At 37.0% G+C, this 24218-nt stretch overlaps 5 protein-coding genes across 10 annotated transcripts; 3 read left to right on the top strand and 2 right to left on the bottom strand.

The window, feature by feature from the left end:
- Positions 1-191: 191 nt before the first annotated feature.
- Positions 192-3230, top strand: LOC140782049 (uncharacterized). Its single transcript, XM_073128401.1, has 5 exons — positions 192-428; positions 719-912; positions 1535-1856; positions 2499-2586; positions 2922-3230. Exons 1-4 carry the CDS (start codon positions 330-332, stop codon positions 2538-2540), a joined length of 657 nt encoding a protein of 218 aa, XP_072984502.1. The 5' UTR covers positions 192-329; the 3' UTR covers positions 2541-2586; positions 2922-3230.
- A 103-nt stretch (positions 3231-3333) lies between these two features.
- Positions 3334-6650, top strand: LOC140782048 (probable complex I intermediate-associated protein 30). The gene is made up of 7 exons (XM_073128400.1): positions 3334-3793; positions 4352-4465; positions 4839-4901; positions 5600-5691; positions 5841-5921; positions 6016-6114; positions 6262-6650. Exons 1-7 carry the CDS (start codon positions 3742-3744, stop codon positions 6448-6450), a joined length of 690 nt encoding a protein of 229 aa, XP_072984501.1. The 5' UTR covers positions 3334-3741; the 3' UTR covers positions 6451-6650.
- A 1130-nt stretch (positions 6651-7780) lies between these two features.
- LOC140782046 (E3 ubiquitin-protein ligase SIRP1) lies at positions 7781-9719 on the top strand. Of its 2 annotated transcripts, none has more exons than XM_073128396.1 (2): positions 7781-8293; positions 8536-9719. In XM_073128396.1, the coding sequence occupies exon 2, from the start codon at positions 8571-8573 to the stop codon at positions 9591-9593; it is 1023 nt and encodes a 340-aa protein (XP_072984497.1). In that variant the 5' UTR covers positions 7781-8293; positions 8536-8570; the 3' UTR covers positions 9594-9719. The 2 variants fall into 2 exon arrangements, with proteins under 2 accessions (XP_072984497.1, XP_072984498.1); XM_073128397.1 differs by having other exon boundaries at positions 7845-7975.
- Positions 9720-10578: 859 nt separating this feature from the next.
- On the bottom strand, positions 10579-12749 carry LOC140782044 (pyruvate kinase, cytosolic isozyme-like). Its single transcript, XM_073128393.1, has 3 exons — positions 12417-12749; positions 11730-12191; positions 10579-11652 (listed from the first exon to the last, which is right to left on the bottom strand). The coding sequence occupies exons 1-3, from the start codon at positions 12642-12644 to the stop codon at positions 10840-10842; spliced, it is 1503 nt and encodes a 500-aa protein (XP_072984494.1). The 5' UTR covers positions 12645-12749; the 3' UTR covers positions 10579-10839.
- A 1496-nt stretch (positions 12750-14245) lies between these two features.
- On the bottom strand, positions 14246-22627 carry LOC140782043 (glucosidase 2 subunit beta). 5 transcript variants are annotated; one of them, XM_073128388.1, is made up of 18 exons: positions 22371-22627; positions 22165-22278; positions 21872-21967; positions 21000-21239; positions 20589-20767; positions 19542-19619; positions 19372-19434; positions 19179-19271; positions 18982-19074; positions 18218-18539; positions 17981-18070; positions 17807-17908; positions 15985-16042; positions 15841-15909; positions 15027-15114; positions 14889-14950; positions 14754-14805; positions 14246-14676 (listed from the first exon to the last, which is right to left on the bottom strand). In XM_073128388.1, exons 1-18 carry the CDS (start codon positions 22477-22479, stop codon positions 14614-14616), a joined length of 1971 nt encoding a protein of 656 aa, XP_072984489.1. In that variant the 5' UTR covers positions 22480-22627; the 3' UTR covers positions 14246-14613. The 5 variants fall into 5 exon arrangements, with proteins under 5 accessions (XP_072984489.1, XP_072984491.1, XP_072984490.1 ...); XM_073128390.1 differs by having other exon boundaries at positions 19009-19074; XM_073128389.1 differs by having other exon boundaries at positions 19372-19416.
- Between the last annotated feature and the right edge of the window lie 1591 nt (positions 22628-24218).

Below are 24218 nucleotides of genomic sequence, written 5' to 3'. Positions count from 1 at the left end.
TATATACCCTGTTACCAAGGACAAATTTTAAAAATTAGAAACTTCCAATAAAAAATTTGTTAAATAAAACAAAAAGAGATTAAAGAAAAAGAAAAAGAAAAAAGAAAAGTGGTAACTGCAATAAATGGAAAGGCTTTCCCTTCCCTCTCCTTCCTAAACCCGCCCTTCCACGGCACCATCTCTCTCCCAACTAACCTTCCAAGTTCCAATGTAGAATAACGCACGTGCTTAGTTCTCTCTCTCTCCTCTTCCTCTCTCCTCTCCTCTCCTCTTCCGTTCCCTCTTCTCCATCCTTTTGAGGCTTCTTAACTTGATCACGATCCTCTATAATGCCCTGGTTCTCTTCGTCTCTGTGGTCGCGGTTACGTTGTTCGCTTCGCGATTCCGACCGAGTCCAATCCCTCGCCGTCCTCCTCATCTACGTCCAAGTGAGTCTCCTTTCCATTCTCTTATATTTCCATTTTTTTTTATCATTTCTCGGTGAAAGGATTATTTTTTCTGTTTATTCTCTTCTGTTTCCGATTTGGGTCCTCTCGGTTTCTCTCATTTAGTTTCAGTGCCGCTCTTGTCGGAGTAAAGTTCCTTTAGAGGAACAAGTGTTCTTGGAACTGGTTTTCCACAATTTAATTTTGTTTAGCGCTCAATTAGTTGGAACTTTTTTTGGATTTATCTTGTAAGATAAATATGTTAACCTTTTGTTTTTGGAACAATAATTCAGATTGGATGTGCTCTTATTGGATCTCTCAGTGCACTGTTCAATGGTGTGTTGCTGATCAATTTGGTAATAGCACTCTTTGCGCTTGTGGCCATTGAGAGCAACAGCCAGACCCTTGCTCGGACGTATGCCGCGCTCCTCATGTGTGCAATTATGCTAGATATCTCGTGGTTCATACTTTTTACGCATACTATATGGTATGTCACTTCATTTTTAGCAGTTAATTTAGCTGGCTGTATAGCTTGGCATTGAATATATGCTCCCTTAACTATGCATTAGGATCATTTCCTTTCGCATCTTCAATGTTTATGCTAGTAGTTCTTTTAACAAAATCAGCGCATTGATTTATGTCTATTTTACCTTTAGCAATTCACAGGCTTGTCCACTTGTACCTGTTAGCTTTGTGTATATCTTAGTGTTCTAAAGTAGATTTTTTCCGTTACTTCATTGAACTTTAGGTCAATTATCAAAGTAAAGCATATGTGCTACAAGCTTATACATTTAATTGAAGGATAGATGATCATCGACACTCTTATCTCAAAGTTCCTGATGTAAGTATGTAAGTCAGTTGATAATTGCTTTTCTTATCTTTTTACTTTTTCGTGCATAAGTATAATTATTGTGATATTGCATTATACATACTATATTGTGTTCATATTAACTATCGATTAGACTAGAGATATCCATATAGATATAGTACATCTGGTCAATTTCACAATTAGTTCAAATTGCTAAGTTAAATTGTTTTGTTTCCAACTGTACTTCAATTTCACTGACTTCTGTCTTTATAATATATTGATGTACATTATGTTTGTGCAGGAACATTGCTCCTGAGAAGTATGGAGAATTCTTTGTTTTCTCAGTCAGACTTGCTCTGTCAATGCAAATTATTGGTTTTTCCATAAGGTTCTGTTCATCATTCCTGTGGATCCAAATATACAGACTGGGAGTTTCAAGTGTCAATCATACAATTTACCGTGAAGCAGATTTTGACATTAGAAACAATTTTCTAGATTCCCCAACTTATGATATATCCAGGCAGAACTCCAATTCTGATGACAATTTAAGTGGCTCCATCTATGATCGAACTTATTCTTCTTCCCTTCTTAAAGATGCTAATGATAAAAGACATGCTTATGAGGTACTCTTGTTCTCAACCTCAAATTAATTCAGTGTACTATATGTGTTTATGGATACAGGACGTCAGTAATATAAGTTAATTTGAGAAAAGAGACTTGTTTATTACGATGTCTTTTTGTCATGATGATGCCCCTCACATAATTGCTTTTTTTTGGTCAAGAAGAACAATTTCATCCATTTATCCTCTATCCCATAGTATATGTTGATACCATTATGAATCTAATGATTAATTAAAGCAAAATTAGATTTAAGGTATACAGTGCATGCCATTTGTTTTTTTCTTATTATCTTATAATCATAGATTGTTTGACTGTGTTATATAAGCTTTAGAGACTGGTATCTTTATCTCTTCTATTTTGTAACTGGAAAACAGCTCAAGAATGTTTGAAATTGGAGGTCTTCCATCTTAGGTTGATCCTTTTGGTGGCGCCTTTGCTTTTGATCCTTCTAGATGGATCTCGTATGCTAGTTTACCAAATGGTTTTGGGATTTCCCTGTATTATCTGTGACAATTTATATTGGTCTTTTAATCTATATACGGTGATCTGGGACAGCAGTCAATGTTCTTCTTTTCATACACTTAATTTTACAAATGTGTCTCTTGCCCACTCGGAGGGACTAAAAAACTCATTTCTATTTTCAGGACAGTAACCATGTTACGAAACACGATATTGAAATTGCATGAACTATCCGATCAATCATGCTTTGATCAGCCCTTCCTTGTTAATAATGTAAGCATACGCTATTCTTTAAAGTTCAGTACCTAAATTTGTCTCTTAATATTCCTTATATCTTTCTCTTTTCATTTTGTTTCTAGAGGGTGAAACTTGAGGTATGGCTACGGCAATAATAAATTAATAATAATAGCTGTTCGTTTTCTGTTCTTAGCTCATTCCATGTCTATTGCAGTATCTTGAGTTTTTAATCAAAACGGCCATTGCACTCCAGAATGTTTATAAACAAAGCGGCTATTGGCACTTTAATTGCACACATTAAGAATCTTCTTTACAAACTGGATTGTTAGTGTGGCTAATTTTTTTTCTAAATGATCTGTTATTTGGTGCAGGTTGATAGTACAAGGAAGGAGCCCTTGAACTGATGATCTTGCAATTACAATACAGCACCATGACTGCACTAATTCTAGGTTTCAATCAGCTCTGCTTGATGTAGAGTTGGGTTTTGTATAGCTCTCATTTTTTATCCATTTAACACCAGATGTCTCCCTTGCCTTTCCATCCTGTGTGTATAGAGTCAAGTAAGTAATAATTGTTGACACTTTTGAACAGCATCTTTTACTGAAGAGATTGCAGAGAATATTAGATGCTTACTAAGTCCTGTAAGAGTGGATGTAAGCAAGCTACAAGAATTGAGAGTATTTACCCGATATTATTGACATGAATAAGAGAATTTAAACAAAAAAAAATCAAATATATAAATGAAAATAACTTTTTGGGGAAAAAAAAAACAATTATGCATAAGCATTGAAGAATGTGGTAATTATTTGGCAGTGTATTTGGACATACTGTATTTGTAAATATAACATCATCGATAGGAAGAAAAAAAAAATCTAACATGAAAGAGATTTATACGCAGGTTTAGTGTATTTAGAAGACGATATATTTTCTCTAGATATTAAAAGAGATTTATACGCAGTATTTTGATATATACTTAAAAATAAAATAGATACACAATAAGCCTAAGTTATTAGAACTTAAGGTCGTCTAAAATGCGGGTCGGATCCGGGTGCACCAGACCCGTTTGATTCCTGAAGTGGATCTCAAATCTTGAACACCTGACCACGGCGAGAAAGAACGCCGCCTTTTTGCTTTCTAACCCTCTTCCCTTCTCCTTCGACCACTACTCTACTCTCCTCGAGTGGCGAATCCATGTCGAGGTTCCGAGCTCTGTGGCAAGCGTCGCTTAACGCAACGAAGAGAGGTAATCTCACGAACACTTAATAAATGATTAGCTGGGGCAAGTTTTTTGCTCGTTAGCTGTTTGATTTTAGTACTGAATGAGATCTCTTCTGTCAATTAGATATTCCCCCCCTTTCCTTTATGGGTTTTCCTTTTGTTCGTTCTTAGCTTAGATTACAGGATCTTGCATCCCGTTCTTATAGTTTGAGCTGAAAATGTTGTGCATGGAGTTTTTGGATTGATCTACGAGATGGCTTTTGTGTGTGTGTGTGTGTGTGGCGGGTGCGTAGATTTGTCTTGACCTTCCAATCGATCTATATAATAGTTCCTTGTGATTATGTTCTTGTATGTCATTTAATGAAAAGCATGTTGCATATGATTGGCTTTGAGGGTTTACGTTTGGAGCATTGTCGCACTTCTAGTGCGTACTCGGAAAGAGTTATTGCTTCTTCCCCAGTTATAGGGGGTGTGTTACAAATACCCGTTCTTACAAGTTACTGCTCAAGAACTTAATAAGTTCTTTCCATTCTCCCTGCATAAGCTATCTGTTGATACTTGCCTTTTTCATGTTCATTTGCAGCTCTTGCATGGAATGTAGAAGATATAATGCCTCCCAGCGAAAAATATGTGTTTAACTTCAATTCTAAGGAGGAGCTGAAAAGGTGGCATTTATACTCTGACTCAGAGTATGGAGGTATTGTTTTCCTCTGGGTTTCTGATTCTTCTTTGTGTTAATGGCATCTGTCAAGGTTCGGAGCTCTGCGTATGTGTGCAGTCACTATATGCACACTCATGAGAGATACATTTCATATGTTAAGGAGAATTTTTCTATTTACGAAGCAATTTAGAAGGAAGATGGGTTTTCTATAATTGTTTCTTCACTTTGTATAACCTTCTTTACTCAGGTATATTACTAGCTCTTTTAACAAATAATGCATTCATCTCTTAATCCATTTCAGAAATCCGTTGTATGTTCTTTCTTTTTCAGTTTGTATTTAATGAGTTGGCAATAATGTCAGTGCCCATGCATAAAATGTCATCATGACTTTTACAGATTTCATCTCCAGGTCTATCATCTGCTTCATTGGAGATCACTAATACTGATTCTGGAGCTGGTTCTCAACTTAGTGGTACGCTAATGTGCTTTACTTGATGTGATCCCATGCAATGCGAAATAATCCTTGTAGTACTATCTTCATCACTATGCGCATTTAAATATCTTTCTCATATCTCATGGCTGCTTAACAATTTTAGATGCTCAAGTAGTCATGAATTATACATTAAATCGGTAAATTCTTGACATAAATTGTGCTTGTGTCTTCGCAGGCAAGAGGGGACAATTGTGATCAACTGATCGTACTCTTACACTGTTTTCAAAAAGCTTGGCTATGTTTTTTTTGTTTTCTAAAGGTCAAAAGGAAGTCTTTATAGATTCTTTTATTACGTTCATTTTCAGTTGGCCCTTTCTATCCTCTCTTTGCAACAGATTGAGAAAATCTGCGCACTTCTTTTGTTGTATTGGGATGTGCTTTATCTACTTGTACATTTAAGTAAAAAAGAAGTGCCTAAATTTATAGGAACCATGCAACACCTCCTATGACAACATCCAATCTGACTTATGATTAGGATTCACCTTGTGAAGGAAGTTCTCTAGTCAGCACAAGTAGGGAATTTTACTTACAAATTAGAAGTGAATAAAACATGCTTCCTTTGTGTTGAATGGTGCTAGTTTATTGAAAAGTGAATATATTTACATTCCAGTCAATTTGTAAGCTTTCCCTCTGTCTTTTACAACTATGCTTTGCTTCAAACATGTCTCACATGATAGGTATTTTTTCTGGCAATCTTTCCGTGGATATAAGTGAGGGTTCCACATGGAGGATAAGTCGGGGTGGTTTCTGTGGAATGCGATCAAAGAAGGTGGAGCCACTACTCTTGACTCATTTCACGGAACTAGCTTTAATTCTGTGCTGCTATGAGAAGGAGTTACAAAGACCAGATTTCTTTTGTTAGGTGACCATTCCTTTACTAGATATGTCAACTAACAGAAATGCATATCCATTTTTCAGTTTGATGGTTTCATAGACCTTGATGCATATGATACAATAGCATTGAGGCTTAGAGGGGATGGAAGATCTTATATATCTACTGTAAGTTTCTCAATTGAATGATTACGGATACCAGTGCTTTTATTGCTTCACTTTCGTAGATAGGAACCTTAACCTTGTAAGTTCCCAATCACAGATCTATACAGAAAACTGGGTAAATTCACCTGGTCAACAGGAAGATAACTCATGGCAAGCTTTTGTTTTTGTACCCAAGGACAGATGGCATATTGCTAAGGTAGTTTCAGGCCACCAAACTTAGCTTCTTTTCGATATTATCATGAATTCATGATGGAATTGCCTTTTAATCGTACATCCTTCTGACTAAATTTTGTTGCTCGCAACCGCATGCAGTTGATTAGCTAAAACAATTAACTTATTTCAGATCCCTCTGGACCAATATCTACCAACCTGGCGAGGAAGTGTGATCGATGTGGAACTGGAAATGAATCCATCGCGCATCATGGGGATGTCTCTTTCTGTTAATGCTGAAGGTGGCATTCCTGGTGCCAAGACTGGACCTGGAGACTTCAGACTGGAGATTGATTGGATCAAAGCTTTGAGAACGTACTAAAAAGCTAGTGTGCTTAACCAAATGAAACTCATGACTCAGCAAAATCTTTCTTACGCAATGATTGCAGGTCCAGTGGCTTGTGTAGTTGTGTATTCCTTCCTTTTCTTTGGTTGTACATCACGTTTTTGTGTAGACAAGTTGCAAATAAAAGTTGCAATATTCGTGCAAATCTTAACCGGCAACCTTTTTCTTCTTTCCAAGATGGTGTCTCCCATGTGGGTTTCATTTACTTGTTTCTATAAGTGTTCATGTGTAGGTGTACATGGATTGTTACAAACTGTTAATAGAGTTGCAATCACTTGGTCAATTTCAGGTAGTGCTAAGTGGACTCGGATTCCATATGTATTTTCGGACCTGGATCCGAACTACCCCAATTGCAACGCTCTCGAAAGATGTCGACTCGGTGTATCCATGTCATGTGTGATGTGTATGTAGCATACAACACATCAACTAGTTAGTGGTTGCAAGCAAGTTAGCAACGCATATTCTTCGGGTTGCTTTCTCGATGGTTGAGGATTGCAAAGATAGCTACTTGAGATCTTGCATTAGCATGTCATCATGATCATACCATGGAACATCCATGGCCCACAATGCTATAAGTCATTTCCCAACCTTGCCCACCACAAGGCTTCATCCACATGGCACCTTCTGCTACCATTAGAGTCCATCAATCTTTTTAATAAAAATAAAGTAAAAAAAAAAAAACAAACAAACAAACAAACAAACAAGAGTTCATCAATCGTGGCACGCTTGGATTCACCATTCTGAATTTTTCTGTTTACTTTTACTACATAATAACTCCTTGTGGCTTGAAATCATATGGTGTAAATTTGAAACATTACAATCATAAGGATTTTTACAACAAATATGAAATAATAAAAGACATAACCTTACCAGTAAATTTCTAAGAGTTACAAACAACACTGACACAAATGAATCGATAGCATTAAACAGCTACGATTCTATTTGCTTGAATTTATAACTCTAATTATTTTATTTTTAGCATGATCAGAACGATCGAATCTACGCGATTGCTGGATTTAGAATTGGTTTGTATGAAATTCTAACCCGACAACATCTGGCTGGATATCTAGGGGCATGATCAATAGTGTGGTCATCAGCCATCACACGTAGGAAACTTCCAGAATCCTTGCAGTATATTTCTTCAAATTTTGTAACATGGACAAACAAAAAGCTTTGGTAAATCTGACCCAAGATTCTATTAACGAACTCAGTTATTTTTTATTTGCTGTTTATAAGAAGAAAATAAAAAGAAAAAACAAAGGACTTTGGTTAATTTAGAGGAGAAGGGGAGGTATCTCTGGTAGGCAAGAAAGCGAATTACCACCGTCAACCACTATTCATAAAAAGCAAAGCGAAGCTTAAAATTAGAAACAAAGCCACAGCAAAGTAAGAAGTCAAAAATACCATGTGAAATAAATAAAGACGTATTAAATTCTCACAGTTTGGTTTTATTCTTTTCTCCTTCACCTTCCATTACCATTTCAAGATTTCAACTCGTAAGGTGAGTTTTCTGAACAAGTCTAACATTAAATGCGTTGGTTTTAGAATGCGATTGCGTGTCTAATCCGTCTTCCATGGGATCTTCTCCACAAATTGTTCACCGTTCTTCTAGATTCTTCTAAACTGGGCTCTTCTGGGTATATTTATCTCCCAGCTTGTCTGTATTTGGTTTCATAAAATCATAAAAGATCTTGTAGCATTCTGGTGAGATAAGAGAGAAAATTTTGATTTTTAGAAGAGATTTCGAAAGTTTGGTTGTGATTCGAGGGATCTATTCTTTGGGTTCAGCAGCTTCTCAAAAGAATCCAACTGTTTGCTGGTAAAAATTTTCTCCTGTTCTCTTCTTCATCAGTGCCTTTATTCAATTCCTTGGTTTTGTGGGCATTCTTTGTTTCTGGTGTAGGATTGATCTCTCTTAAGGAAAAAAGAAGGAATTTTTAAGCTCTTGTCATGTAGATTTCAACAAAACTCTTATTGATCACCCAATCTTTGTTCACATTTTGATAGCAATGGATGTTGTCTTATTCTAAATTCTTCTGTCTCCCTTTTTTGTGATGATAGCTGAATAGTAGGTCAAAAGAAAAAAGAGCAGGAAGATGGATGAATCCTTAGCTGCAAGGTATTGGTGCCATATGTGCTCACAGATGGTATCCCCAGCGATAGAAGTGGAGATCAAATGCCCTCATTGTGACAGTGGCTTTGTGGAAGAAATGGATGGTAGAGGTGATATAGATGCCACTGATCTGGGGTCCGGTCGAGCCCTCTCTTTATGGGCTCCGATCCTACTCGGTATGATGGGGGGCTCGTCACGACGGCGGAGGTCTCATAGGGAAGAGGAAGAAGAAGACCAGGAGCAAGACCGTGATTTGGAAACAATTCTTCGCAGGAGGAGGAGGAGGAGCTCAGCCATTCTTCAATTGCTGCATGCACTGCGCGAGGGGAATAGATTACTGGACGCTGAAAATTCTGAGAGCGACACAGGGCACGAGAGGGAGAGGGATCATGTAATTCTAATCAATTCTTTCAACCAAGCTATACTTCTCCAAGGATCCTTTGATGGCAACCAGAGTCAAAACCAAGATTCAAATGCTGGCTCTGGCATTGCACTAGGGGACTACTTCCTTGGGTCTGGTCTCGATCTGCTACTGCAGCATTTGGCGGAGAATGATCCAAACCGACAAGGAACACCGCCAGCTAAGAAAGAGGCAGTGGATGCAATGCCTACTGTAAAGATCAATGAGGCTACAAGCTGCTCAGTTTGTTTGGAAGATTTTGTAATCAGCGAAGAGGCTAGGGAGATGCCCTGTAAGCATAAATTCCATAGCTCATGTATATTACCATGGCTGGAGTTGCATAGTTCATGCCCAGTTTGTAGATTTCAGATGCCTGCAGATGAATCAAAGGGTTCAAATGGAGTTGGTAGTGGCAATAGAATGGAAGGTGCTGGAGATAATAGTAATGGAAATAGTGAAGGAAATGGAAGGCGATTCTGGGTGCCTGTGCCATGGCCTTTTAATGGGTTGTTCTCCTTGTCTGGTTCTCTAAGCAATGGCAACTCTTCTTCAACACAGTCATCTTCATCTCCTTCTGGAAGTAACTCTCAACCTAATGACAATTGAAGATATATGTTCGTTCACCTGTCATTGTTCTGCTGCTTCTTCGAGTTTCATGTCAATGATATGTACATAATGTTTCGTTTTCTTAACTTGGGTCCTGAAAAGAATAAGTTTGAAGTTTCTGTGCCATTTCTTTTATGCTCTACCATTTTTCCCTGAAGAGTTTAATTAACTAACACCAGTCTAGAGAAGCAAACACACACACACACACACAGAGAAGGGTGGAGAAATTATTTGATAGTTGCATGTTCGAAGGTAACCCGTAAAACATTTTTGATTGATGACTTACTCCTATTCAGTTTCTTTGATACACAAAGGTTCTCTGAGTGTGTCATGATTAATAAATGAAAACTACAACTAAAGCAAACTACTAACAGTTGTTTTAGTTCATGTTCCTTTATCATACTAGTACAAGGAAACTTCTTTGATTCAGTTTGGTGATTATTCATGGCCTCGTGCAACTTGGTTGATTAATCTATTTAAAGAATAGCATGATTTTGTTCATGTATCTATTTAAATGCCAGAGTGACTGATAAAGGTAGTGTGCATTGTTTCTGGTCAGCCATTCTTGCTGCCTCTTAGAACCTAAAGGTAGTGCTTCTATGCTACCAGGGTAAATTCGCTGTCGCAAGATGGTAAAAGAATTTGGGTGTCCAGCTTCTAAAACAAGTGACTTTCTCATCAAAATCAAAGTGATTTACGAGAGTTATGCTTATATGATCTGATCAAAGCATCCGAGAATGAACAACTACTGCAGTTACATGCACATTGGATAACTTCAAGGAATTTATTCTTATGCAGAGGTTTCTGTAATACTATATCAAGTGCCTCAACTTTGCCCTTTTCCTAGTTTCAAGTAACTATTTCCCATTTGATGATGCAGTAATATTGTATTTGATGTTAAAGGTTTATTTTCATAGGGACAACCAATCTAGTCTCTAGATAGCTCAGAACGCAGAAAATTTAGACCCAGAAGCCAGAGTCAAACTAACATCGAAAACCAGCAGCAGAGTAACAATCTAATAAAGTGGTAGTACAGAATTAGCAGCACAACTTCTGAATAAATCAATTCAATACAGACGTGCCAAAGTTACGAGCACAACAAAAATATGCTATAGCCAAATCCAAAGACAATATTTTATTCTCAATTACCATTGAGCAACCTTGAGAGAAAAAAAAAAAAAGAAGCGAAGTAATGAATAGCCTAGCAAGTTGTCCTTGCAAAAATTCTGTTCTCTATCAGCTGTTATCACTTGACTTCTAAGATCTTGATAACAGAAGCAATTGCAATGCGATGCAATGCTACAACAGTTTCTCCGGGTTTGCAAAGCCCCATTGCCTTTGCTTGCTCTATTGCAAACTCAAGGGCTTCGTCGGTGGCCTCTGTATCAGAAGCCTTGGCAGTCGCGGCGCTCAGCATTGGAATCAGTCCTCTAACAATAAGACTATGCCTTGCAGGAGCCTCATCACTGCAAGTCCAATCAACGAAATCTGTCTTTAACTCAGGAACCACTACTGATACTATTGGCATCTCAGGCCGGTATTTAGCCACTAGCTTTGCAGTGCTTCCTCCCCTGGTCAAGACCAATATGAGCGACGCTTTTGCTGAGTTGGCGGTCCGGACTGCTGACGAAGCAAGGCTCTCCAATGGGCTCATAGGAACCGGTGCTGCAGCCATAATTCCCTTAAAAACAGCTCCATAATCGACGTACGATTCTGCTTGCATGCAAATCCTAGCCATGGTCTGCACTGCTAGTTCTGGGTAGGCACCTGCAGCTGTTTCCCCGCTGAGCATGACGCAATCAGTGCCATCCAGGACTGCGTTAGCAACATCAGTTGCTTCCGCTCGGGTTGGGCGAGGAGACTTGATCATGGATTCCAACATCTGGGTTGCTGTCACGACGGGCTTTCCTTGTATGTTGCACTTAAAAATCATCACTTTTTGAGCATAAAAGATCTTCTCGATAGGAATTTCCATTCCCAGATCTCCTCTTGCCACCATGAAAGCATCTGAATTTGCAAGTATATCATCGAAGTTAGCTACTCCCTCTTGATTCTCAACCTGCGAGTCAAATCTATGACTAAGGTGATTGAATGATAACATAAGACGTGATAAGAGGGGCAAAGAGAGGAATTAACCTTGGACATTAACATTATAGACTTGGCATGCTCTCCAAGAACCTTTCTAACCTCAACGAGGTCTGAACCTTTGCGTACGAAGGATAAAGCGATCATGTCAATCTTGTTTGGAATTCCCCACTGCAGGATATCCTCCTTGTCCTTCTCTGTAAGTGTAGGGAGATCCACGATGACTCCCGGGAGATTCACATTCTTCCTCTCACCAAGTAGAGCAGAGTTCTCACAACGACAGCGAACTAGGCCTTTTTCCTTGTCACAGGAAAGCACCGTGAGCGTGATAGTCCCATCAGCACATAGTATGACGCTACCTGGATTTAGATCCTCAGCTAACTTTTTATAGCTCATGGATATCGTATTTTCGTCACCCTTAATGCTGTAATCTGTGGAGATAGTAATCTCTTGACCCTTTTTAAGCTGAATAGGCTTGCTATCTTGCAAAAACCCGGTGCGGATCTCTGGGCCCTGCAAATATTCAGCATGGTAAACGTTGCATCCGACATCAAGAATGGCATTCCATAAGTACAAGGAAAGCACAATATTAGTTGGAACATTTTAGTATAAAGTTAGTAACGATTAGTAGATAAAATCAAAATCGAGGTGCAAACGAAAGGACAGAGGAATGGTAAAATCTTGTGATGAAGGACTAAAATGAAAGAAAAGGGTTACTAAATGATCAAAAGGAAGCACCTTAGTATCCAACATGACGGCGCAGAGGATCCCAGTGTTTTCCATTGCGGCCCGGAGGTTGTCTAGGGTTTCCTGGTGGTAAGCGTGTGATCCATGCGAAAAATTGAATCTCGCCACGTTCATCCCCGCCCTCAGAAGCTTCTCGGTCATCTCCACCGACCTCGACGCCGGCCCCAGCGTGCACACGATCTTGGTCTTTGGCCTTCTCCTTCCTTCCTCCATCGCCATTATAACTAACTTGGGTTCAAAATAAAGTAACGATGAAAGAGTTGTAGTTTGAGATGCAGAAGGATTAGAGGAGGAACAGAGGAATGGCGTCGAGAGAGAAGGCGATCGATCTAATGTAACTTGTAAGAAATTTCATAAGCCCACGACCGCTATAATAAAGGCTGTTTTTGTTATGATGTTCCACCGGAGAAACTTAAGTATTATGGTGTGTTTCATCCACGTGATAATAAAAGAGTTTGTCGATCAATAAAGGCCCAGGATCCTATGCCTCCACGATTGCACGAAGCCTTCAAATAGATTTTTATACATGGGCAGGTCGCACGACATTTATGCAACTGTCAGTCTCTGCCCACATTGGTTGGAAATTGGAATTGTATTGGTGGATTATTTCAAATTTGCGACAAACTTACCAAGTGCCTGCCACGATCTCTTATATCAAATGGCTAATAATAATTTCCTCAGAAATTTCTTTTTTCTCATCTTTTCGATAAAATATTTACCAACATTTAAACTTTAGACAAGATCTTTTTTTTTTTTAATTTTCTTTTTTATTAATGCATTATTTGGAAGATATATAAGAACTAATAAATGCAAGTAATTAAAGCAGCTCAAAAGGAGAGGTTAATGGTTATACCCACAGCATTCTTCCTCTTTCTTTCCCTCCAAGGCAACCTCTCCCATAGCTTCATAGAAACCTTGGGTTGGTTTGTTTGTTTGTGTATCATAACTTTTGTACTTTGGGATTCCAAACTAACACATTAAAAGGTTTCTAGTATTGTTGACATGATTCTTTTTTAAAGGAAGGGGGCGTTCATACGATGGAGTTAATTCCAAGAATAATTTGCCAGAGTACAGTGGAAGGATGTGGACTCCATTAGCACATAGACATAGGTGGTGAAGCACAAATGTTCAAAGAAGCATCATTAATTCCAAGTTTAAAACACCAAGCTCGGTTTCCCAGTTGATACAACGTGGTACAAAGTTTTATACAAGTCCTTGAAAGGAACTTGGCCTAATATAACAAGTCAATAATAGCAATTCTAAATTCCTTGCTTACAGAAACATATAAGATACGAGATTCAAGATAAGTTTACCTTCTCAATAAAGATGAGTAGCGGTGAAAGTGGCGTTAGCTCTTCCATCTGGATTGCCACACCCTAAAGATAATTCCGGGTGCTCGCTGCAGTGTAATAGCTTTATAATTGATGGATTATCAGAGAAGAGGAGGAAAGATAATATCTTTTTAAAAAGTAAAATGGTACTCGAAAAATATAATAATATTAGATACAACATAAACTAGTATTATGATATGTTATTGTTTAATTACAATACTACTATAAAATAGACTTATTGCTTATTCTGTTCATGTTAATCAAGAAATGAAGTTGCCCAAGGAAACATCTTGCGTAGTAAATCTTGATAATTCATAATCAACTGGAGAATCAATCACCCACCAGGATCATATACAATGGAACAATTTTGTGCCAACTATATATGACAGATGAGTAAGTCTCAGATGCTCTCAAACCAGACTAACATACTTGACCAACTCACATAACCATAATTTCTAGAAACTTTAACATAAACGTGATGTGCACACATTTAGCAAGCATTAAATGATAAAGAATTTAATAGATGACCTCGGAAAAGGCCGTATCGTTACCAAGATTGATGGTAAAACATCAATGTGAACCTCAATAGATAAGAATAAAAATGTTCACTCGTGGTCATCTCGCTAGCATTCCTGCTGCAGGGGGTGAAGATTACATCATCGGCAAGAAGTGAACTCAAAAAATTGTGCATATCGGGAGGTCACTTCATGACACCCAATAATGTCCAACCACTAAAAAGCAGCTAATCAAGCTTATCTAGTTTCTAAAATTTCTTTTCTCGTGATCTTCCTAGGCCAAAAGAGTGAGTCTAGCAACCAGTTCCATAGAATGCTTTCGACTAATCAAACAAGATGTCTTTAGAGCTCATCATGAGTTGAGGGTTGCCTATTGTTCAGTTCATCGAGCTTCCTCTGCAGTTCCTGTTGGTTTACCGGAATTTACTATTACAATTCAACTCCAAGAAAAGTAGATATATCACTGTAGTGCAGGAAAGTACCTTTAGTTTTTCTTCTTGACATAACAACGGTGTTGACAATATAGCAACATATCTGTCATATGTGATGTGAAAATGAGATCAAAGAAAATTATACATGAAAAAAGGCTAAAGCAAGAGAGAAACATATGCACATACTCGCATCTGCTTGGTTCATCAACATCAGTCAGCTCATTTTTCAACCCACATCTCAGCCTAACCTGTACAAGAAGGTAAAACATTGAAAAACACCATTGCGAAGTCAATTCAAGCTCGTTAAGGAATTATAGCTGGTACCTTCAGACTTCTATCAGGACCATTCCAGCACTTATCTCCACTAGAAAATTCCATTACTCGGTAAGACTCCTCAAATTTGTCCCAGCGCCTAGCGAAAGGAAATGTTGATAAGTCTCATGATGATAGGTAAATGATATAAACTTCAACGTTTTTGAAAGTATGGTTCACCGACTCTAGTTACATGATATTTTGCTAAAATAACACTGTTTTGGGAGGTGCTTCATCAATTTTCTCCTTACCCTTTATTTCTGCAGAATCTACAACTGCAATTATATTATGACAAATTGGCTAGATTCTAAATCCTCAAATTAGTGATGGGTGATGACTAATGATATTATGGAAGAAAGACAATTCCAGTGGGTGGGTAATTTGTCTAGTCATGTGAGAAGTCTTGAAGGAACGCCTAAAGGAGAAAGTTGAGGGTACCATCTAAGCAACCAAATCTCTTCTGTCACTAAAATACTCCCCAGTCATCCTTTCCCCAGGCTAGGGAAGTGACATGATTTTAGCTCCAAATTAAGCACTTTTACAAAGATAAATTTACTTGACATACATCAAGAAAACAAAATTAAAGAAAGATAACATTTACATATATGGATTTTAGTTATTGTTTCATTTCATCATGAAAATCATGGATAAGCTACTCTCTGTTCAAGATTTCTGGTCAAATAACTCAAAACTTAGCCTGCAGACTGATAATCTTTTAAAAGACAACGAGAACTACATATTACCACACAAGGGCATTGATCAAGCCCTTACCAGGGGTCTGATTGCTTATATCAACTTCTTGCTAATGGAAAAAAGCAGAACTTACCCCAATTGGGTTGAACTATGGCCTTCAACCTGTGAGGCTTTTTTAAATGGACAGACCTTGTAAACATACCTAGTAACAAGAAATGGAAATGTCATGAAATCAATCAAGATAACTACAAATGTTTGTGTATTACAGAATACATACTTTCCCTCCTTGTTCTCAAAGCAATGGTCATAAAAGGAGTAGAACTCTTTCTCCTTTCCTAATAAGAGAAAAATACTGTTTCAGTGGTTTATCATTCAAACAAAGTGCAGCAGTCTCAATATAAGCAATTAAAGACATCTAAAATAATCATTTTCAGTATGGTTTTATGTTTCTCTTGCTGTGGCAGGATTTGACCACAATAAGAATCCAGGGGATATCCATTCAGCAAACACATTATACGAATTGACACATGTTTATGTTGTATTAACACCATCCTCTTACAATAGCTCACAATAACACAGGAAACTTTCTTCTTTCCTAAGACACAAAAAATCTAACAATATACCAAAACAGTAAGTTACAAACTGTATTCTAGTTAAATCTACTAAGCTGCAAGTACATAATGGTGTGAAGAAACTAGTGCAACATCGATGGCATTTAGTTAGGAAACAGATGAATACCTTAGTCATCAAAACTTTAGCATGTCCAAAATTTCAAATACATAGGGCCTTATTTGCTTTGAGTTTAGGGACTCTTCCCCTGAATTGATTCAGTAATCAAATATATTTTTATCTTTTTCATATATAATCAAGTCTACTCTCCAAAAAATCAAGATTAAGAAATAAAACTAACTAATCAAATTCGGAGCTTAGCCTCAAACCAAATAAGACCTAAAATAATACATCCAATCATGAAATATTAAAAGGAATTGATTTTCCATTAATATCAAATAGTCAGATATATATGGTCAAAGTCTTTCATCTCCTCCAATACACTTTATAAAAGGTTTATCCATTTGATTTTTCATAGCTTGTCATTGTATGTCATTGGCAACAATTTGCTACAGTGATTTATTTGGTTTTCTGGCACCATGTTAATATCATAGCTTTTCTTCATATCACAGGATTCCCATGCATCTAAGACCATTTATAGTCTAATTTCTGTTTTCTAGCATGATCCTAACAATAGACAGCTGGGTATATCATATAGCTAATAAATCAACAGGATTTATGGTCAAGCCAGTATCTTGCCAACATTTTTCTTCAGTAGTATACTGAACAAATTCTTAGAAGCTTGACATGGACAGCTGATCTAAAAAATCTGCTAATTACTTGAATGAAACCTTTTATAGTCAGTGCAATTCTTCATACATGTCCTCTTATAATGCGGTGAGCGTTAAAACAATGTACGGATCAATTTCCATATCTCAGTTTCTCAGGTAAAATTTCTGGTAAGAAACTATATAGAAAAGTTTATGTTGCATATAGAGCTGCAAACATGTGTATCATGAGTTACTATGAGATAAACAAAAATTGCAAAGATATGGATAACAACTAAACAAAAACAGAGAATTCTGTACAAAGTGATTGCATCTGATGCAGGAATTTCTAAAAAATAACATGATGGCAATCTAAAGATCAAAGAACTTGATCAATTCCACTAATAAACCATAACCAAACTTAGCTGGCAGAATTACCTTAAGGTTGATACACCATACAAGTGTAAATGAGATTCTAAATTATAGGCATTTTTTTAAATCCTTGCATATGTTGTGGAAGTGCATGTAAATTGATCTATGACTATACGATTCAAAAAGGTGAATTCAAACAGACAAACAACTACATTCAGGTCTGATTGATCATATCAAAATTAAGCTCTTAAGATATATTTTCTGGAGCCTTTTCAACTTCTGATATTGATAACTAACAAGAGCAGCGGCCCAGTACATTGATAAAATTCATATTGTCAAATTGAAAAAACATGTGAATGGACTTATACAGGGCGTAAAAAGTTTATGACATTAGTTCCCATTCCTACTTACCAAAATCATGTTTTAGCTTCTCTGTCAAACTGGAAATTCTTGATTGTATTTTGGACAACTTTGCACTGGAGTCATCATATTCCTTTCGAACACGCGAAGCCTCTGGGGAAATTGATACCTTACATTATTCCAATGGTCTGCCTTTCAAATGATATGCAACAAGTTAATAATTACCTGATAAATCCACCGGAGTCTTGAAAATGTTAAATGTTTGAAGGATATTTTGCACTTTTTGCTGAATCTTTTCCAGCCATGATAAGCCACCTGAAGCAAGAAAAGCAAGCAAAAACAAACAACGGGCTAGAGGTTAAGCTCCCTATTCAGACTTTGTTTAAAGCATCTTGGTACTTTGAAGTATATCAGCTAAATCAGTTTGATGGTAAATAATTAACACTCATGGGAATATTAAACCTGAATCTTCACTTTTCGCATCTTCATCAGTTTCATAGGGATCAGTAGGTCTAACATGATCTTCTCCATATCTGTCATCTGGTTCATCCTCAAAATCATCATCCTCATATTTGTTTGTGTCTTCATCAGTTTCTGAAGAAGTGTCATAATTTTCTTCCTCTGCACTTTCTGGAATATCCTGCTTAAGTCCATGTCCTGCCTCTTTTGCACTGTCATCTGCTTCATTTGTTATCGGTGCAGAACTTTCCCCTGTCCAGCGAGAAGCTACAAGACGACCAAGTTCTTCTCTTGATAAGCCTTCAGTACCAACAGGATTACCCTCCTACAATATCCCAAGATTTGACATTCAAAGCCAGAACTCAGATACTTTGTCATAAACTGGCATAAGTAAAACAAAAATTCTCAGTGTCATCAGTAATAAATGACCATATGACCTACATATATAAAGTATATCAACATCAGCAAGGAAAATGAGAGCATGAAGAGAGATGCTAAGCATAAATATGAATAAAATGCAAAGCAAGTTTAGCTGGCTTCTCTTTGTGAAATGTTTAGCTCCTGTCATTGACTAAGATCAAAGGGTATACAGAACAAGTATGATTTACCTAATGAACTATGAGTATGCTCAAGCAGCCCAATACCAATCACTGGAAATTTTGTCATACTTTAGCATTGTTAACACATGTAATCGTAACAATGAAAAATAACTGCAACTTTTGATACCAAGAAAAGAACCATCAAGCAAGCAGTTCTTCCACTGATACCTGTTGTTCTTCATGTGCAATAGATACCTTCTCAGCTGCAAAATTATCTCCACCATCAGCTTTGAGCATGTCGTCATCTTCTTCAACTACATGCTAACAGAAAAGGTCCAAAATACAAAGTTATGGCTGCTAGCTTTTGAAAAAATGGAGTTCCTGCCTTCCTGGATTAGAGTACTCATACAGAAAAAATATGCTACCTGGTGGGTATCAGTGGAAGTTGCCCCATCAATTAAGTCATTCTCTTCCTCTATAGGTTTTGTGAATTCATCCAGATCTTCAGCCAGTGGCTTCTATAAATCATTCCATTATATGAAAATATAATAAGAAATTGTAGAAATTATTGTGAATGAACAGGAAAGAAAGGTGATAGAACTCTGAATAAATGCCCACCTCAGTGGCAGTGCCCTCAGTTTCAGCATGGTAATCAGTTTCATCCTGATCTTCAGCCAGTAGCTTCCATAAACCATTCCATTATATGAAAACATAATAAGAAATTGTAAAAATTATTGTGAATGAACAGGAAAGAAAGGTAATATTAGGAACTCTGAATAGATGCCCACCTCAGTGGCAGTGCTCTCTGTTTCAGCATGGTAATCAATTTCATCTTCAACTTCTGTTTTGTGTTCATTTTCCATTTCCTTTTATGATCATACAAAATTAGGATACAAGAACATACATACGGTATTACAGTTCAGGAAAATTGCACAAAATGATGGTCCACCTTGATGGTATCTTGATAAATATGAAAAGCAAATGGAAATCTGTTTTCAATTAGTTTCTCAGAGGCTTATCTACATGCTTTGATTGCTTTCTCATAAAATATGTTCCCTATAATTTTTTTCCTCCTTGTATAGGCCTGTAAATTTCCAGTTTATGACTACTTGCTCACCTATCACTTTGCACCATAAACTTCTGGGCATAATTAAAACCAAGCTGAATAGTCAAAAATGAGCAGTAACAGGATGCACTTGGAGATGGTCGAGAAGAGCTTTGGCATTATTTGTCAAGTCAAACAGCTCCTTACAGAATAGCTTAGATGCATATGGTCTCATTACGCAGTATGCTTATACATTCTCTCACTGCAAGATTTCTGAAGCTATGTCATAAGATCAAAATTTACCCTTGGACTGCAAAGATCATGTTGCTGACTTACCAAAGGCAGACTATTATAAGTAGCAGTCTTTTAAGCTCAATAATTTCAGGCCAATAAACACTAACATGAGGTTGAGATTACGAGCCTTACTACAGAGATGCATTTAAGATAAGCCACTTACTAGTATCTCTTACAATGCGATAGATTATAGACATTTCAGTAGAGGTGAGAGGTCAGGTACATTTATTATCTCATATACAGATCATGCCTTTGAGCATGAAGTAGACATAAGGGCTTTGTCGTGTGAATTTCTGTCCAAAGAGATTTTTCCTAGGGTCTCAAGGAACAATATGCTGGCAGCAAAGATAGTAAAAATGCAAGAATTATTGTAAAGTATAACTTAGGTTTGATTATAGTCAATGAAGAAGAATAATTATTTGGAAGAAAAAAAATGTAATGGTGTGAAAAAAGATAAACATGAGGACATTGGATAAGAATATATTGACCCGCTTACCTGGCTGTGGTCTTCTGACAATCTCTCATGGGTATCACTAGTACTTCCAAGTTGAGAATCCTGGGTTACTTTCTTCTCTTCAATTGCCTGCCTTTCAGCTTCTTCTTTTAGCCTTTTTTCTTCCTTCTCTTTCTTTAACTGTTCTTCTTGCTCTGCCTTTTCTATTCGTTCTTTGTGTTCTAAATAGAAGTTCAAGGAAATAATTATTGCAATACAAGAAGCTCTTTTACTCTAGACATCTTTTAGAATTTTATCAATTTATTCATCTACAGTAAATTTGAGAAGTATGCAAAATGTGTAGTTCCAGTTCAGCACATCTGATGTTCCCATTGACTAACTTAATAACAAAGAGAACTGTTAGAATAAAAAATGGAAACTCAAGTGACGGAATGAATAGCAGCAAGAGTGCACCTCTAAGTTGCTCAACAAGCCCTTTGAGTATTTTCTCATCATTCTTCAGTTTTGATAGCTCTTCTTCATCTTTAGAAAATGCCTGTTTTGCCTTTTCTATTTCCTGGTTCCGAATTACTACTCCATCTTGATAAGTTGCTATCTTCTTCTTCAATCTTTCCCTTGCAGCTTTCCCAGCCTCCCAGCATGTATTCTGGCAGTTTATCTTGCTGTCATACTCATCACTCCCATCACAGCAATCTGCACAACCGCAGGACATGAATGAAGAGAAGTCGGATTTAAAATAATACATATGTGAAAAAATTTTAGACCAACAAGTTTTACACTGAACAATCAAAAACTGGAAACTATTATGAGATGTAACTAAGACTGTAAGAGTATCAACTTCCATCAATATCCTTTCGTAAGAAACATTTTGCAATTTTTAATCTGATCTTTATAGGATGAGCTATACTTCCTCATATTAAAAGGACCAGATGATTGCAAATTCAAGTTAACAAGTTGACTTGATACTTAATAGAAACATGTATTCAGAAAAACCGAGTAACAAGTAATAGTAACTTCCTCCTTTTCTGTTTTCCTTTTCTCTTGGGTGCCTATTTGACTTATTGCAAAATATTGAAGCCTATGATATCTACAATAGATAGTTAGGATCAAATTCCTCCTTTCTGTTTTCCTTTATCTCTTACGTGCCTATTTGTCTCATTGCAACAAATTGAAGTCTATAACACTCACAATAGAAAGTTAGGATCGAAATTTGCTCATTCAAGAATCAAAATGTGTAGGTCGTATAAGAGTAATGGTTCTCCTATTGGTTTGAAAGGACGCAATTAAGCAAAAAATAGAAAATGGCATCAAAGTTTTGTACTCACCGCATATGCCATCATTCACTCTGGACGAGAAGATCGTCATTGGGACATGACCCACATTAAGGCAGTAGAATTTCCCTTCCGGGCATGCCGATGTCCCTGCAGAAACCGTCGACACAGTCAAGAAACAATCTTTTGCAGAAAAATCCGCTTTTAATCATCGGGTATCTCTTATTCTTGAACCCATTAACAGATATCTCTTACAAAACCTCATCAACTAACTAAAATTCGCAAAACCCAACTCGTAAAAATAGCAAACATGGCTAAAAAATCAACTTTTGAGTAAAACTACCAACCCGGTTCATCGGTTCCATCCGGACAGTCACAGAACTCATCGTTCAACTGTTCCCTGGTGAATTTTTTCGATCCGTCCTTGCATTTGATGACACTGGATTTGTAGTAACTCAAGTCTGCGGAACCATTGATCCCAAAGAAAATATATCTTAAAACAACTGTGTTTTTTTCCAAAAGAAGAAAGGAGATCGAGAAGAGGTAGCTCTACCTTCAGGAGCAATCCCCAACGAATCACGAGGAGGTAAAGCGGCGATCCCAGAGATCCAAACGATACAAAGGCATGGGATCAAGAGAAAAAACCAGTGGTGGGTTCTCATGGATCAGTTCTCTAGAGGATGTACAGCTCTTCGGTGGAATTATATGCCAATAAAGATCGTCCAAGAGAAGAGGGGAAATAGTTGAGCCCGGAGGAAGAACCAAGAAGGGATACTACTGGTAAGCTGCTTCCTTTTTGTTAGTATTTATGGGCCGAAGTCGTCATTTAGATCCAATTAAGCCCAAAATAAAAAAGAAAAGCCCTTGTCCGCCTCATCTTTACTCAACTAAACCAAATCATGATCCAATTCAATGTCCAAAAGATTAGAAACCAAGTTCATCAAGTTTCAAAAAAAAAAAATTTGAGTGATTTTCGTATGTCACTGCGTAATTCCAAAGTGGCATATTTTATTCAAATTTAAAAGAGGAAATCTAAATAGTAATTCTCTTGTTTATTTTATCATTCATGAGCTTGTCAACTAGATATAGACGAGTTTAATAGTCAACCCTCCTTTGCTAAGTAAAGAGGTCTCGTAACAAATTAAATAATGAGATGATCAAGTGAGCATCTCTTCTAATAACATAGTCATAGATGGGTCCACTAAATCTAGCTAAAGCACAAGTTGCTAAGTCTAAGTTGATACGCCACTGAACCATTGCTTTAAGTCACCGCACCGTCAAACTACTAAACTAAGTCGAGCTATGTTACCTACAAAGCATTTCTTCTATTTTTCTACATGAGTTTGAACGTATAACCTCTTTGGTCAAAAATTAGGTGCACTAAGTTAAGAAAAGTTATGTTAGTTGTTTCTTTTTTTTAAAAAAAAAATGGAAAATATAGGAGTTCGTTTGCGAATAGTTAACATGATTTTCTGCAACATGGGGATAGACAATTTGCCACCAAAAAAAAAATTTGCGACAGACAGTCCAAATGCTACTGAAGTCACCAAAGGCACCACGATTGAACATCTTATCTCTATCAGTTGAGCTAATAAGTGGAAAGAGTTTGAGCTTACAAGCTCAAAGTTTTAGTTCTTTGTTATTATTCTTCAAGCAAATAAAAGAAAAACAGTTTCTTGTCAGCATCAAAGGATCAACTAACAACAAGTTTGACAAAGTTGATATATTCCTCCTGATTCAATCTTCATGAAAATGAAAGATTCTTTCAACTTTATTATATCTCTAAGTCTGTTGTTTTGAGAAGAGTAGGTATCAAGCATGTGGTAAGAACTCTTAACACTAGGATGTAATCTTTAGAAAAGATGAAGCTAAGACAAGTAATGTAATGATGATGGGAAATCAAAGAACAAATATAAGATATACACATTTGCACCAGCTAAGTATCATTTGAACTGAGGCAGGGGAAGCAGTAGAGGTAAAAGGAAGTAAAAAAAAAAGAGAGGAAATGAGACAGATCAAGGACTATAATTCTTATGATCTCATGGGAGGCAAAACATGGACAGGCTTCCTGGAATCTGATAGTAGTGTTAGTTAGTACTGAATTACATAAGTAAAATACTAGTCACCTTTACATCCTCAAGCATTTATAGACTGTGAGATTACTTTATTCTCCAACAGGAAGAAGAGATGAGAACACCTTTTAATGCAACAGAATATGCAGAATGGAATATGAAAGATCATCTAGCACAGAGAATGAAAAAAGAAAAAGAAATGCATGTTACAAGTTGGTGCAAAAAAGCTTGTGCATAGTAAGATCAAGACAGGAGCACTAAACAAAAGAATCACTGGTTGTCATTGGTGCTTATTAATGTTGAGATAAGGCAAAGCCCTCCAATGAGTA

The sequence above is a fragment of the Typha latifolia genome, chromosome 2 (genome assembly GCF_019914945.1).
Source record: "Typha latifolia isolate L0001 chromosome 2, TyphaL0001v2, whole genome shotgun sequence".
Taxonomy (NCBI): Eukaryota; Viridiplantae; Streptophyta; class Magnoliopsida; order Poales; family Typhaceae; genus Typha; species Typha latifolia.
Note: the sequence above shows the minus strand (reverse complement) of the source record. Positions and strands in the feature narration are given on the sequence as shown.

What these genes read in the sequence shown, in the direction of transcription:
- LOC140782046 (XM_073128396.1), top strand. Translation starts at nt 8,571, where the DNA reads ATGGATGAATCCTTAGCTGCAAGGTATTGGTGCCATATGTGCTCACAG.
- LOC140782048 (XM_073128400.1), top strand. Translation starts at nt 3,742, where the DNA reads ATGTCGAGGTTCCGAGCTCTGTGGCAAGCGTCGCTTAACGCAACGAAG. An exon ending in AGCTGGTTCTCAACTTAGTG is followed by an intron (nt 4,902 to 5,599) that starts GTACGCTAATGT and finishes CTCACATGATAG; the next exon opens with GTATTTTTTCTGGCAATCTT. An exon ending in ACAGATGGCATATTGCTAAG is followed by an intron (nt 6,115 to 6,261) that starts GTAGTTTCAGGC and finishes AACTTATTTCAG; the next exon opens with ATCCCTCTGGACCAATATCT.
- LOC140782043 (XM_073128388.1), bottom strand. Translation starts at nt 22,479, where the DNA reads ATGAGAACCCACCACTGGTTTTTTCTCTTGATCCCATGCCTTTGTATC. An exon ending in GTTGGGGATTGCTCCTGAAG is followed by an intron (nt 22,279 to 22,370) that starts GTAGAGCTACCT and finishes ATGGTTCCGCAG; the next exon opens with ACTTGAGTTACTACAAATCC. An exon ending in GACTCCGGTGGATTTATCAG is followed by an intron (nt 17,909 to 17,980) that starts GTAATTATTAAC and finishes CAATTTCCCCAG; the next exon opens with AGGCTTCGCGTGTTCGAAAG.
- LOC140782049 (XM_073128401.1), top strand. Translation starts at nt 330, where the DNA reads ATGCCCTGGTTCTCTTCGTCTCTGTGGTCGCGGTTACGTTGTTCGCTT. An exon ending in TCCTCCTCATCTACGTCCAA is followed by an intron (nt 429 to 718) that starts GTGAGTCTCCTT and finishes ACAATAATTCAG; the next exon opens with ATTGGATGTGCTCTTATTGG. An exon ending in ATAAAAGACATGCTTATGAG is followed by an intron (nt 1,857 to 2,498) that starts GTACTCTTGTTC and finishes TTCTATTTTCAG; the next exon opens with GACAGTAACCATGTTACGAA.
- LOC140782044 (XM_073128393.1), bottom strand. Translation starts at nt 12,644, where the DNA reads ATGGCGATGGAGGAAGGAAGGAGAAGGCCAAAGACCAAGATCGTGTGC. An exon ending in CCGTCATGTTGGATACTAAG is followed by an intron (nt 12,192 to 12,416) that starts GTGCTTCCTTTT and finishes GAATATTTGCAG; the next exon opens with GGCCCAGAGATCCGCACCGG. An exon ending in CTATAATGTTAATGTCCAAG is followed by an intron (nt 11,653 to 11,729) that starts GTTAATTCCTCT and finishes TTTGACTCGCAG; the next exon opens with GTTGAGAATCAAGAGGGAGT.